Source organism: Lepus europaeus, chromosome 6, assembly GCF_033115175.1.
Source record: "Lepus europaeus isolate LE1 chromosome 6, mLepTim1.pri, whole genome shotgun sequence".
NCBI lineage: Eukaryota > Metazoa > Chordata > Mammalia > Lagomorpha > Leporidae > Lepus > Lepus europaeus.
In genome coordinates, this window is record NC_084832.1 from 61,411,619 (window position 1) to 61,425,785 (window position 14,167).

At 39.0% G+C, this 14,167-nt stretch overlaps 1 protein-coding gene across 1 annotated transcript in view; it reads right to left on the reverse strand.

The window, feature by feature from the left end:
* SUCLA2 (succinate-CoA ligase ADP-forming subunit beta) overlaps nt 1-14,167 on the reverse strand; it is a 64,349-nt gene that overhangs the window by 13,647 nt on the left and 36,535 nt on the right. Inside the window, exon 6 of the mRNA XM_062194182.1 lies at nt 11,210-11,348. Coding sequence (XP_062050166.1) covers nt 11,210-11,348 — 139 coding nt within the window. The remainder of the gene's footprint in view (nt 1-11,209; nt 11,349-14,167) is intronic.

Genomic DNA, 14,167 nt, shown 5'->3' on the forward strand with positions numbered 1-14,167 from the left:
ACCTCAAATACATTTTAAATTTTTATGGGTCCAGCATTGTAGTACAGCAGGTAAAGTCATTATCTACAATGCTGGCATTGGAAATCAGTGTGTACTGGATTCCTAGCTGTTCTACCTCTGATCCAGCTTCCTGCTAATGCACCTGGGAAGACAGCAGAAGATGGTCAGGTACATAGAGCCTTGCTAACCACAAGATCAATCTCTCTGCCTTTTAAGTAAATCTTTTAAAACAGTGGTTTTTTGTTTGTTTTTGTTTTTTGACAGGCAGAGTGGACAGTAGAGGGAGACAGAGAGAAAGGTCTTTCTTTTTGCCATTGGTTCACCCTCCAATGGCCACCACGGTTGGCGCGCTGCGGCCGGCGCACCGCACTGTTCCGATGGCAGGAGCCAGGTGCTTCTCCTGGTCTCCCATGGGGTGCAGGGCCCAAGCACTTGGGCCATCCTCCACTGCACTCCCTGGCCACAGCAGAGAGCTGGCCTGGAAGAGGGGCAACCGGGACAGGATCGGTGCCCTGACCGGGACTAGAACCCGGTGTGCCGGCGCAGCAAGGCGGAGGATTAGCCTAGTGAGCCGCGGCGCCGGCCTCAAAACAGTTTTAAATTCTTAAAAAATTATCAAAAATTAACTGTCCAGGCCAGCGCTGTGGCACAGGTTAATCCTCTGCCTGTGGCACCAGCATCCCATGTAGGTACTGGTTCTAGTCCAGGCTGTACCTCGAAGATGGCCCAAGTGCTTGAGCTCCTGTACCTGCTGTGGGAGACCTGGAAGAAGCTCCAAGCTCCTGGCTTTGGATCAGGCCAGCTCTGGCTGTTTCAGCCATTTGGGCAGGGATCCAGCAGATGGAAGCTCTCTCTCTCTGTCTCTCCCTCTCACTGTCTGTAACTCTGCCTCTCAAAAAAATAATAAAATCTTTAAAAAAAAAAAAAAAAAGAATTAACTGTCCATGCTTCTAGCTAACCCTTCCAATTAGATGCCAGATCCTAGCCCCTCTCATCTACTCAAAGATACTGCTTCAGCAATTCTGTCTTCCCTACAGTATAAATTCCTCCCATCAGCTAAATCCCACTGATTTACAAAAATATTGTCACCTTCCCCCTAAAAATAGAAAAAGATTTTTTTGTTCCTACTTCCTCCTACTCTTTGCTTCTTGTATAGCAAAACTACTTGAAAGACTTGTCTGCATAAAAAGATCAGCAAACTATGACCCATGGGCTACATTTGGCTTTTACCTATCTTTAAATAGCCTGTGAGTTAAGAATGGGTTTCACATTTTTCAATGATAGAAGAAAAGAGGGGAAAGAAAGAACAAAGAGAAAAAAATAGCAGCACTCAATACCAAAATTTGGCCCAAAAAGTCTAATGTACTTATTAACTGCCAAATTCTGTACCTGAAAGTCCTTATACCAAATTATTCTCCTGCAATTTTCTCTTTTAGCCATTCCATTCAGGATATAATCTCTAGCACTTTACCAAAACGGTTCTTAAAAAACCACCTCTCGGGCCAGCACTGTAGTGTAGCAGGTAAAGCTGCTGTATGCAGTGCTGGCATCCCATATGGGCACTGGTTTGAATCCCATCTTCTCCACTTCTGATCCATCTCTCTGCTATGGCCTGGGAAAGCAGTGGAAGATGGCCCAAGTACTTGGGCCCCTGTACCTGCAACGGAGACCCAGAAGTTGTTCCTGGCTCCTGGCTTCAGATTGACACAGTTCTGGCTGTTATGGCCATCTGAGGAGTGAACCAGAGGATAGAAGACCTCTCTCTCCCTCTCCCTCTCTCTCTAACTCTGCCTTTCAGATAAATAAATCAATCTTCAAAAAAAAAAAAAAAAAAAACCTACCTCTGAGACTTCACCTTTCACTACTCTAGACCTTCCTCACTCCAAGTTAATTGCCACATTCTCTTTGCAGCTCCTGAACAGACAGAAGGCAAAAAGAAGCAAGCAAGGGCTGGTACTGTGGCACTGCAGGTTAAGGCAAAGCCGGCATCACCTATCAGAGTGCCAGTTCAAGTTCTGGCTGCTCTGCTTCCAATCCAGCTTCTTGCTTATGTTCCTGGGAAGGCAGCAAAAGATGGCCCAAATATTTGGGCCCCTGCTTCCCTTGTGGGGGACCAGGATGGAGTTTTGGGCTCTGGCCTAGACCAGCCTCAGAAGTTGCAGGCTATGAGGGGAATGAATCAGAAGATCTCTCTGTGTCTCTCCCTCTGTCACTCTGCCAGTCAAATAAATAAATGAATAAATCTTAAAGAAAGAAGCAGTTTCAGTTGTTGCCGAAGCCAGAAGACAAAGTTTGGTGTCCTGCTAATTATCAATAATAGCAAAAATCAGTATTCTTTCAAAAGAAGACAAAAGAATTCAGAGTATCTACACACTCTATCTCCCAAAATGTACAGAATAGAATTTTTAAAATTATTAGATCTATAAACAAACAGCAAAATTTGACCACTAATAAAGAGAAAAAGCAGGCAAGTAAAACCAAATCCAAGATGACACATTTGGAGTATGACTGCAAAACAATGACTTTAAGTATGTCTAAGGACTTAAGGGGAAATAGGGTCATACTAAATGAACAGATAGGTCATATTTGCAGAGAATAAAAGTAAAAAGAAACCAAAAGGAAAATCTAGAACTAGAAAGTATCTTAAATGGAAAAGTTCACTGAATGTCCTTAATAGCAGACTGGTAATAGGTCAGTGATCTGAAGCTGGATAAAAATATATCAAGCCAGAATCTAGTAACAAAGAATTTCAAAAGGAAGAAAGGAATTTTCAGGCAAATGGAAACAAATCCATCACTACAAGACCTACACTAAGAGAAATGCTACACGGAGTTCTTCAGGCTCAATGTGGAAACTTGGATCTACAGCAGTGATTCTCAACTGAAGGCAATTTTGTCCCCAGGAGGCACCTAGCAATGTTTTAAGGCATTTTTTTGTTGTCCTGTTGTTGGACTGGCATCTAATTGATACTAGGTAAACACTCTATTAATCATACTATGATGCACAGGATAGCTCCATATAACAAATATTCATCCATTCCAAAATGTCAATAGTGCCAATATTGAGAAACCTTCATCTATGTGTGTAACAGAACATCAGAAATACATGAGTAAATGAATAAGTATACAGAATATAATGAAAACCAGGTTGGATAAGAGAATTACAAATACAAAAATGAAAGAGAATACTAAAACAAACAGAGCAAAATGGAAAACAGTAGGCAATGCTAAGTATATATAGAAGTCCCTTGTACTATTTTATTTCTGTATCAAATGAAATTTTTTAAACAACTGGTTCCACAAATGCTGCCATCATTGCCTTTTTTTAAATTAATTTATTTGAAAGGCGGAGTTACAGAGAGGTAGGGGTAGAGGGGTAGAGGTAGAGAGTTCTTCCATCTGCTGGTTCACTCCCCAGATGGTAGTGATGGCCGGAACTGTGCCAATCCAAAGCCAAGAGCCAGGAGCTTCTTCCGGGTCTCCCACACAGGTGCAGGGGCCCAAGAACTTGGGCCATCTTCCACTGCTTTCCCAGATCATAGCACAAAGCTGGATTGGAAGTGCAGCAGCCAGGACTCAAACTGGCGCCCACATGAGATGGCAGCACTGCAGACCAAGGCTTTAACCCGCTGTGCCACAGTGCCAGTTCTTCTGTATCAAAATTAAAAAGCAGGCTGGGAGGCAGATGTTTTACATTCTGCTTAGAACACCTCTTGAGACATCCTCTAGACAGCAAGAGAAGAGCCCAGCTAGGCCTTTTGCCAAACCAGGAAGAGGTACTGGACATTTCTGACAGAGTTTCAAGCCAGGCTCTTCAAAGGGGTCTGCTGGATATCCAGAGACAGTCAATGAGGATGGCTGTGAGCCTGGCAGCCTCAAGAGATCTCAGCCCCACATTCGGGTTAACACTTTCACATCTCACCTTCCCTTTCTCAAGAAAGACTCTGGTTCCTATAGTGTTCATCTCAATCTTTCCCACAGGGCTCTGGGACACTACCGTGCCATTGGGGCCAAGAGACTCGGGCCTCAAAGCTCCCCCTTTTCTTCACCCTGGGATCTGACATGAGTGGTGTTTCCTGTGGTAAAAGACTGGCCCAGGCCAGTTCCAGTGTCCAAGCATTGTCCCCACAGCTGCCCAGCCTCAGCCACGGCACACCTTTGCCCCCAGTGACCTGGGGCCACAAGCTCCCAGAGATCCCCTTAATTTCCTCACTACTGAGAAGCTGAAGTATTCACACACACACACACACACACTGACACAAGGGAATACGCAGTCCCCACAGTCAGTAGACGCCACAAAAAATAATAGGGGAAAAAGTCAGTACTGTATTCACAGTAAGCAGTGATTAAGCTGAGGAAACTTATCACCCATCATACTGAATAAATTAAACTTACCAACTATAATATTTATAACTACATACTCTATATTGGCCTAAAGTTTCCACTGAAAATGTATAAAAGAAGTACTGGGGAAAACACAGCTGTTAATAAAGCCTGAATTTAGATTCATTGATACAAGCCCTCTCTTTTTCATTCCTACTGCTTTTGTTATCTTCTTTTTGTTGTTGTTTTGTTTTTTTTAACTCCCCTCCCCCCAAGAAATTTTCTATTTAAGGAATACAAACTTCATGCATTTCATAAGTACAACTTTAGGGATATAGTGATTCCTCCCACCCCTCTTCCTCTTCCCTCTCCTATTGCCAGTCCCATGCTCCACTAAGATCTATTTTCAATTAACTTTATACACAGAAAACCAACTCGATACTAAGTAAAGGGTTCAACAATTTGCATGAAAAACAAAACAAAAAAACTGTTCAACAGTTGAGACAAGAGCTATTCAAAGTTATTGCAATGGAAGTTAATTTTACTTTTTTTTTTTAAAAAAATGTAATTAACTTTAAAGAGGCACCTAAGAATGATACATCTTTTGTGAGCACTTAAATATAATTATACAACTCTATAAGGACAGAAGTCCTGCATGGGGAGTTAGTGCACAGAGACTGTTGTTGTTAATTTAACAATTAACACTCTTATGTATGAAGTCAGTGATCACCCGAGGCTCTTGACATGAGCTGCCTAGGCTTATGGAAGCCTTTTGAATCCACAAACTCTGTCAATACTTAGACAAGGCCATAAGCAAAGTAGAAGTTCTCTCCTCCCTTCAGAGCTAAGTACCTCCTTCTTTGATGACCACTTCTTTTCGCTGGGGTCTCGCCCACCAAGGTCCTTCATGTAGAACATTTTTTGCCACAGTGTCTTGGCTATCCATGACTGAAATGCTCTCATGGGCTTTTCAGCCAGACCAGAATGCCTGAAGAGCTCATTCTGAGGTCAGGGTGCCTCAGAATTGGCTTACAGTTACAGCTTCTTAAATGTTTACCCCAATTCTAATCTCTTCCTACTTCCTACGCCAACATCATCAACATACTACTCCCTATCAAAAACATCTCTTGCAGACAACCACACAGCACAAGTTTTGAAGCTGGTTGCTTTTGGCTTCAAAGCCAGGCTTTACCACGAGCTATGTGTGTCCTGGGCAAGTTACTTAACCTCCTGATAATTTCCTAACCCACAAAATAAGGACAATAGTAGTACCTATATGAAATATTTGTGAAAGTACTTACAACAGTACCTGGCACAAAGTAATTGCTGAATTTTTGTTAAATACAGGACACTAAATGGATTTTAAAAAATTGACCAGAGGAAACAAAAGTATGTTCAGAATGCTTCTTTTGTAAGCTTAAAATTCAAAATTTTCAAAGAAAAAAACTGAGAAACCAAACCATGGTGGTAAACTGAAACACAGTAGAAATATTTTCTAAAGGCTAAGAAAAATACAATAGGATAGAATTCAAAATCTGTAAATGAAGAATAAAATGAAAAGTCTCTACACTTGCCATAACTAATGAGAATATAAAGCCAGAAAATAGCATATTCAAAATAACAACCAAAAATATATCTTTACATACATATCAAGGAAGAAATATAATACCTAAAGAAAATACTGAAATTATTAAAATAAAATTTTAAAATATATAAACGAATATTCACATACATAGAAAAATAATGGGTGCCAGTGCTGTGGCACAGTGAGTTAAAGCCCCAGCCTGTAGGGCCAGCATCCCATATGAGTGCCGGTTCAAGTTTCGGCTGCTCCATTTCCAATCCAGCTCTCTGCTATGACCTGGGAAAGCAGTAGAACATGGTCCAAGTTCTGGGATCCTTATACTCATGTGCAAGACCCAGAAGAAGCTTCTGGCTCTTGGCTTTGGATCAGCTCAGCTACAGCCGTTGCAGTCATTTGGGGAGTGAACCAATAGACAGAAGACCTTTCTCTCTCTCTGGTTCTACCTCTCTCTCTGTAACTCTTTCAAATAAATAAATCTTTGAAAAAAAGAAAGAAAAATAACGTATTTCTAGTTAAAACAAAATTGACCACAAAGATGCTAATCTTTCCTAAATAATTTATAAGATTTGAACAATTCCAGTAAAACTCCAGCATAATTTGTTTTGAAATCTGTAAAACGATTTTAAAGGTTACTTATGAATAGGCATTTGTAATTTGATATCCAAGTACCTAAAGCAGGAATGATGGTTTTGAGGGAACTGTGCGTATAAAACGTTCACATGAGAGCACTGGTCCACTGGCTTTGGTTGAGGGTTCCTTGCAAGTAGCAGGTTAAGCTACCACTCATGACACTGGCATCCAGTATTACAGAATGCCAGTTCGAGTCCCAGCTACTCCACTTCCAAACCAGCTTCCTGCTGATATTCCTGGGAAGGCAGTGGAAGATGGCCCAAGTACTTCGGTCCCTAACATACACATGGGAAATCAGGTTAGAGAACTTGGCTCCCAACTTCAGCCTGACCCAGATCTAGCTCTTGTGGCCATTTGAGTGGCGAACCAGAGAAAGTTAAGATCACTATCTCTGTTTCCCACTGTGTTGTTCTTTCAAATAAATAAACTTTTTAAAAAAATTATATAAATTTAAGGTATACTATATGGCATTCTCATATATGTATATGTATAACATATATCACAATCAAGTTAATTAACTGATTACTACAGTCAAGTTACTACAATAAAGTTAATAATCTGGCACCTAACAGTTACCTTATTGCGGTAAGAATACTTAAGATATTTTTTCCAGCAAATTTCATTATCTATAGTTACCATACTATTCATTAGATCTCCAAATTTATAACTCAAATCTTCCAACTCTGATCAACATCTTCCAACTCCCTCCATCCTCTAACCCTGGTAACCACCTCTATTCTGTTTCTACAAGTTCAACATTTTTAGGGTCCACATATATGTGAAATCATGTAGCATTTATCTTTCTGTATCTTATTTCGCTTAAAATAATGTTTTCCAGGTTCATCCCTATTGTTGTAAATGGCATAACTTTCTTCTACAGAAAAACTGATGATGTCATCTTCCACCATATATGATTCAAGGGATCCTCACTAAAACTGAAATTATGCTGTTTGGACTTTCAGCCTCCAAAACTGTAAAGTAAATCAACCTCTTTACGAACTTTAATGATTAAAAAAATTATTGATACAAAAATGACCAAGAACAGGCCTCCGGTATAGCCTTTAAGACACCACTTGGAATATCCTGCATTTCATATCAGAATGCTTGGGTTCAAGTCATAGCTCTGCTTCCAATTCCAGTTTCCTGATAACATATACTCTGAGAGGCAGTGTGATGGCTCAAGTCCTTAGGTCCCTGCCACCCATGGGGAAAACTCAAACTGAGTTCTACTCTCCTAGCTTTGCACTTGCTCAGCTCTAGCTGTTCTGAGTATTTGAGGAGTGAACCAGCTGATGAAGTATCTCTCTCTCTGCCTTTCAAATAAGTAAAAAATAAAATTTTAAAAAGATAACCAAGACACCAACATTCCCTTTAAGAGAAAAAAAAAAAAAAGTATGTGGTCAGTGTTGTGGCACAAGCAGATTTAGCTGCAGCCTGCATCGCTGGCATCCCATATGGGCACCAGCTCATGTCCTGGCTGCTCAACCTCCAATCCAGATCCTTGCTAATGGCCTAGGAAAAGTAGCAGGAAATGGCCCAAGTACTTGGGCCCCTGTACCCACATGGGATACCCAGAAGCAGCTCCTGATTCTTGCCTTCAGCCTGGCCTAGACCTAGCCATTGTGGCCAACTAGAGGGTGAACCAGCAGATCAAAGCATCTCGGGGCCAGTGCTATGGTATAGCAGGTAAAGCCACTGCCTGCAGTGCCGGCATCCCATATGGGTGCCAGTTCGAGTCCTGGCTACTCCACTTCGGGTCCAGCTCTCTGCTATGGCCTGGGAAAGCAGTAGAAGATGGCCCAAGACCTTGGGGCCCTGCACCCATGTGGGAGACCCAGAAGACACTCCTGGCTCCTGACTTCGGATCAGTTCAGCTCCAGCCACTGCAGCCAAATGGGGAATGAACCAGCAGATGGAAGACCTCTCTCTCTTTCTCTCTCTGCCTCTCCTTCTCTCTTTGTGTAACTCTTTCAAATAAATAAATCTTTTTTTAAAAAAGATACATATCTCTCTCTTTCTCTCCCCCAACTTTCAAATAAGTAAGTCATTTTAAAAAATGAAAGTATCAGATCCATGGGATCAGATATTTGAGTATGATAGAAGGGACCAAACATCAGTGGGCAAATACTACTTTAACGATTAGAAAAACTGAAAAAAAGTACACCTACAGTAAAATCTTGGCTGATTAAGAGACTTAAATAATGGACAAACTCAGAAAGACATTTGTCAAATGTCAAACAAGAGGTTAGCATCCTTAATAGAACAGCCCATATACATGGAGAGATCATCAGAATATATCATGATAAAACAAGATGTATACAATATAAAATCTTTCTGTAGGGAGATAGCTAAGAACATATTTTATGTGTTTTTACTTGTAAAATAAAGTTATAAAATAAAAACTATGCTGAAATAAAAACTTTTTAAAAATAAAACATGAAAAAAACAAGAAACCAAAAACTGAAGAGAGAGGGAAGAGGAGTAAATGTGAATGGAAAGAAAAATTTTTGAGAAAAACTATGGAAATGTATTTCGTTATGATCTTTGAACCACATAAATAATATTAAAAAAAAAAACAAAGGCCTCATCAAATTAGTTTAATAGGTCCTAATTCAGAGAACCTGTGAATATTGCTTTATATGGTAAAAATTTTGCAGATGTGATTAAGGATTTTGAGAGGAACCGAAAATGCAGGATTATCTAGCTGGGTCTTAAATGACATCACACATGTCCTAAAAAGACAGAAGCAGGGGGAAAATAGACATATGCAGAAGAGTTGACAATGTGGCCACAGAGGCTGAAGTTGGAATGAAGTGTTCGCAGGCCAAAGAAATCACTAGAAGTTAGAAGAGGTAAGGAAGTTGTTCTTCCCTAAAGTCTCAGGCCCTGCTGACATCTTGAATTCATGTAATACTGATTTTGAACTTCTCCAGAACTGTCAGAGAAGTTTTAAGTCATCTAAAGTTATTACAGGAGCCATAAGAAACTAACATAGGTAGCAAAGGACATATATAGTAAATTCAGGTAGAAAGAAAACGTGCCAAATAAACATGAACAATTCTCAATATAACTAGTCAAAGAACTGAAAACTATGGCTGGCGCCACGGCTCACTAGGCTAATCCTCCACCTGCAGTGCCGGCACCCCGGGTTCTAGTCCCAGTTGGGGCGCCGGTTCTGTCCCGGTTGCTCCTCTTCCAGTCCAGCTCTCTGCTGAGGCCCGGGAAGGCAGTGGAGGATGGCCCAAGTACTTGGGCCCTGCACCCGCATGGGAGACCAGGAGAAGCACCTGGCTCCTGGCTTCGGATCAGCACAGCATGCTGGCCGTAGCAACCATTTTGGGGGTGAACCAACGGAAGGAAGACCTTTCTCCCTGTTTCTCTCACTAACTCTGCCTTTAAAAAAAAAAAAAAAAAAAAAACTGAAAACTAAAACATAATACCATTTCATTATTGGCTTGAATGAGATTAACTCCAATACAACAGTAAACATTTTATAAACTATATTCAGTTTTATCAACTACCTCTATTATCATGAAACAATGCAGTAATTCTTTGCATTACCAAATAAATGCCCAATGGAATTTTTATTTCTTTGATAATTAAAAGTGAAAAGTAGACTACAAATGATTAATATTAGAACTGTCTGAGTTTAGAACAATAATATTGTTCTAACAAACAATGAAACAAAATCAAATAATCTACAGTTAATACAAAATAGTGAGAAAAATCAAAATAGAACCAACCATCTTAAATTTTTAAAAACACACAATGGTTTAAATCTGATCTAGTTTTTAACTGGCTGGAAAAGGAAAGCTTTCAAAATGACAAGTTAATCTTCTCTAGTAGCTAAACTATTTTAATACCTAAAATCTAAGTATGTCCTTTGAATCATAAAGAGCCATCATGCCTCTAAAGCCTAAAACTCATGGAGAAATAGATGGCTAATTCCCCAATATTACTGTTATTTCCTTCCCATCACACTACATAATCTAAACCCTATTCTACAGAACCTTATGCAATGGTGGAAATACCCTGCCTGTGGCTACTCAGCACAGGAAATGTGAACAGACTGAGGAAGAAAATTTTTATATCTTGAATAATTATTTTCCCTCTTTTTAAAAATATTATTTTTATTTATTTATTTTTCTTTATTTGCAAGGTAGAGAGACAGAGTTCTATCCTGCAACAGCTGGGGCTGGGCCAGGCTGAAGCCAAGAGCCCATTACTAAATCCAGAGCCATGTGAGTGGCAGTTACCCAAGTACTTGAGCCATCACCTGCTGCCTCCCAGTGCATACTATATCAGCAGCAAGCTGGAACTGGAAGCAGAACCAGTATTCAAACCCAGGCACTATGATACATAAAGCAGGTATCCTGAGTGTTGGCTTACCCACTGTGCCAAACACCCACCCTTACATAATTTCAATTAATTTAAAAGCCACAGATGGCCACCTTATTGGACAGTGCAATTCAACTCCCTTGTATACACACATAAATACATACACATATTCTAGTAAGGTGACTATATTAATGGGTCTCTTTAATTTTTGTTCACATTCATTCTATTATAAAGTAAGCTTCAAAACAAGAAACAGTTCACTTCAACTGCCTTAATGAGACATCTGATACATGGATAAATGTAAATCAATGACTGATAGAAGAAGATACTTTACCAGCTCCATCTGAATCTTCCACCATTGGATTTATTTCTACCATGGTTGCATCATATTTCAGAAAAAGGTTGTAAAGCTTGACCATGTTTTCTGCTGCAGAATCCACAATGTTAGGTGGAAATCCCATCTTCTGTGCAAGCTGAAAGCAATTCGTCTTTTTATTATAGCAAGTTTGCATATATCCAATCAACATTAAGATATTGCAAAGAAAAAAGTATAGTTTATCACTTAAATGACAAGCATGAGTTGTTTGTAATCAAATATTAATCACTAGCAGCTACTACTCATAAATGTTAAACAAAGTGTTTTATTCAGAGTCCTCACAAGGTAAATATTATACCTATTTCACAGGGAAAGAGATTCAGACAGGTGAAGTGATATGCCAAGCATCTGGATTTCAGTTCCAATATTTATTCTATTGCCTCTACTACATCTAAGCGACAGAGCCAACCTAAACTGAAAGATACTTATATTTACTTAAACTACACAAGAGGGAGGGTTGATAATCCCAATGGTCCCAAAATTTATGAAGAATGTCCACTAAGCAATGAGAATACATACGACGTCCACAAGTATTATCCCATTCATTCAAAAATCTACTGAACACCTATTTTAAGCCACACACTGTGCTGGGCCCAAAAGACACAGCTATTTGAGCTTTTAATCTAATAGAGGAGTCTGTAGTCTTGAACAGAGAATCCTAATTAGTGATAACTGTAGAGCTTTTTAAGCAGTACAATATCAAGGTCCCAATCTAGAAGTTTTAGTTCACAAGCTCTACAGTGGACCAGGCATCTATCAATTTCAAAGTTCCACCAGCAATTCTGAACCACTGGTACAAAGGATACACAAGTCTATATGGTTACTCTAACAGTGCTGCCACTGCACAGGAACACAATGGAGAATTCTTTCTTCTTTTCTCAACTGCTAAAACTACAATACATTCTTTTGGTTCTTAGTAACAGAAAATTTTAAATTCTTTGATGGGTTGAAAAGGATTCATCTCCCCAAAACTTATTCAGCAGTTTAAATCCTTGTCTTATTGTTAATGGTTGATTGACTAAGGGTGGACTTTTGATCTAATGGTGGCATCTGAAAGATAAGGGCATTGGGAGGTCTTTCGATCATTTGGGGTACATCCTCGAGAGCATCCTTGCCACAGGGTTATCTATTTTGAGTTCAAGTTCAGCCTAGGTTCTCTGTCTCTCTGCTTCCCAGCTCCCATGTCTCCACAAATGCTAGACTATGGGGCCAACCCAATCCTGAACTGTAATCTCCTGAACTTAAACATTACTTTCCCAAAAAACCTCCTCTCAGGTATTCTAGTCAAAGTAATAAAAAATGGACTAATACACTGCAAAATGAATATAATTTTTGCAAAGAGTCAAATTTCAACAAAGAAACTAAAAGATCAAGCTAAGGAATGCATGTAAACTTTGACTAAGAACTGATTAAGAACTATTTCAAGGGGACTAGCGCCATGGCATAGATTAAGTGACCAATTGCAGTGCCAGTATCCCATATGGACACCAGTTCAAGTCCTGGATGCTGTACTTCTCATCCAGCTCCCTGCCAATGCACCTGAGAAAGCAGCTGAAGATGACCCAACTGTTGGGCCCCTGCACCCATGTGCTTGGTTCAGCCCTGGTCTTTGCAGCCATTTGTGAAGTGAACCAACAGATGGAACATCTGCCTCTCCCTCTAATTCTTATTTTCAAATAAATAAATAACCTTAAAAAAAGAGAGAGAGAGAGAACTATTTCAAATAAATAGTAAAGTACTGTTTCATTACTAAAGGTTTACCCTATTTTTCAGCATAAAAATTTAAGAACTGCAGAATTCTGATCAATGCTGTATGATACTAACTTGTCAAGCACTGTGCTAGGCACTGTCTCTGTGCACTGTTCAAGATGCTGTAATCTTGGATTACTCCTTCAAGTATTCTTCTAAATCACATATTTTCTTCCTCATCTAAATTTTACTCCCTAGTCATCACTCTCACATAACTACCTAATAAATCAAATCTCTAAGCAAATTAAGCATTTATGATATTCATTTTCCTACTAAGGGGAGTTTCTCTACTTCCATTAAACCTTTGCACAAGATTCTTGCTCTTGTTGTACCTCAACACAACTTATTCTGACATAGTTTTCTCACTAACAGATGTTTCATTTTATTCAAATTTTAATATTCAAGTAGACTTAGTCATTTTACATCCAAACTAAGTAGTTTAATTCAGGAGCAGCATCACAAATATTATCAAGCAACTTTACAAGACGCAGTATCTAATTTAATGGTTTTTTTTGTTTGTTTGATTGTTTGTTTGTTTGTTTTGTTTTGTTTTTTAGCTAATGGTAGAGGGGGAAAGAACAGTACTGAAAACCAATCAAATTATAGTCAAACTGTACTATTATCTGTGTATACACTGAGAGAAATTTCAAAGCATTCATTAGATACTAAAAAGTGTCATCCATAAACCCTCAAAACGTAAAACCAATGACCTATCATAGATAAATATAAGACCCTGTCTCTATCATTCTATACAATTTACAGGAAATAAAGGGGAAACAGGAATATTTTAAATTATACCAAGGAAATATAAAATCTAGACTATGAGTAATGATAACAATCATCCCAATCTCTTCAACAAATATATAGGGAAAAAAAAGGATAAAGACAGCAAGAAAAGGGAAACCTATAAATTAGAAAAAGATCTATGAGATATATTAACCAACAGTAATGACCTTGTATGGATCCTGACTCAGACAAATTATATATAAAGAAAATAATTTGAGACAAGTAGGGAAATTTGAATGACTGAAAAGTGATGATAGTAAGGAATTACTATAAATTATACAAGATATGATAATGGTATAATGACATTTTTAAAGTCATTTTAAAAACAGTTAAAGATAGATTCTGAAATATTTAGAGGATATAGATATTATAGATACCCCC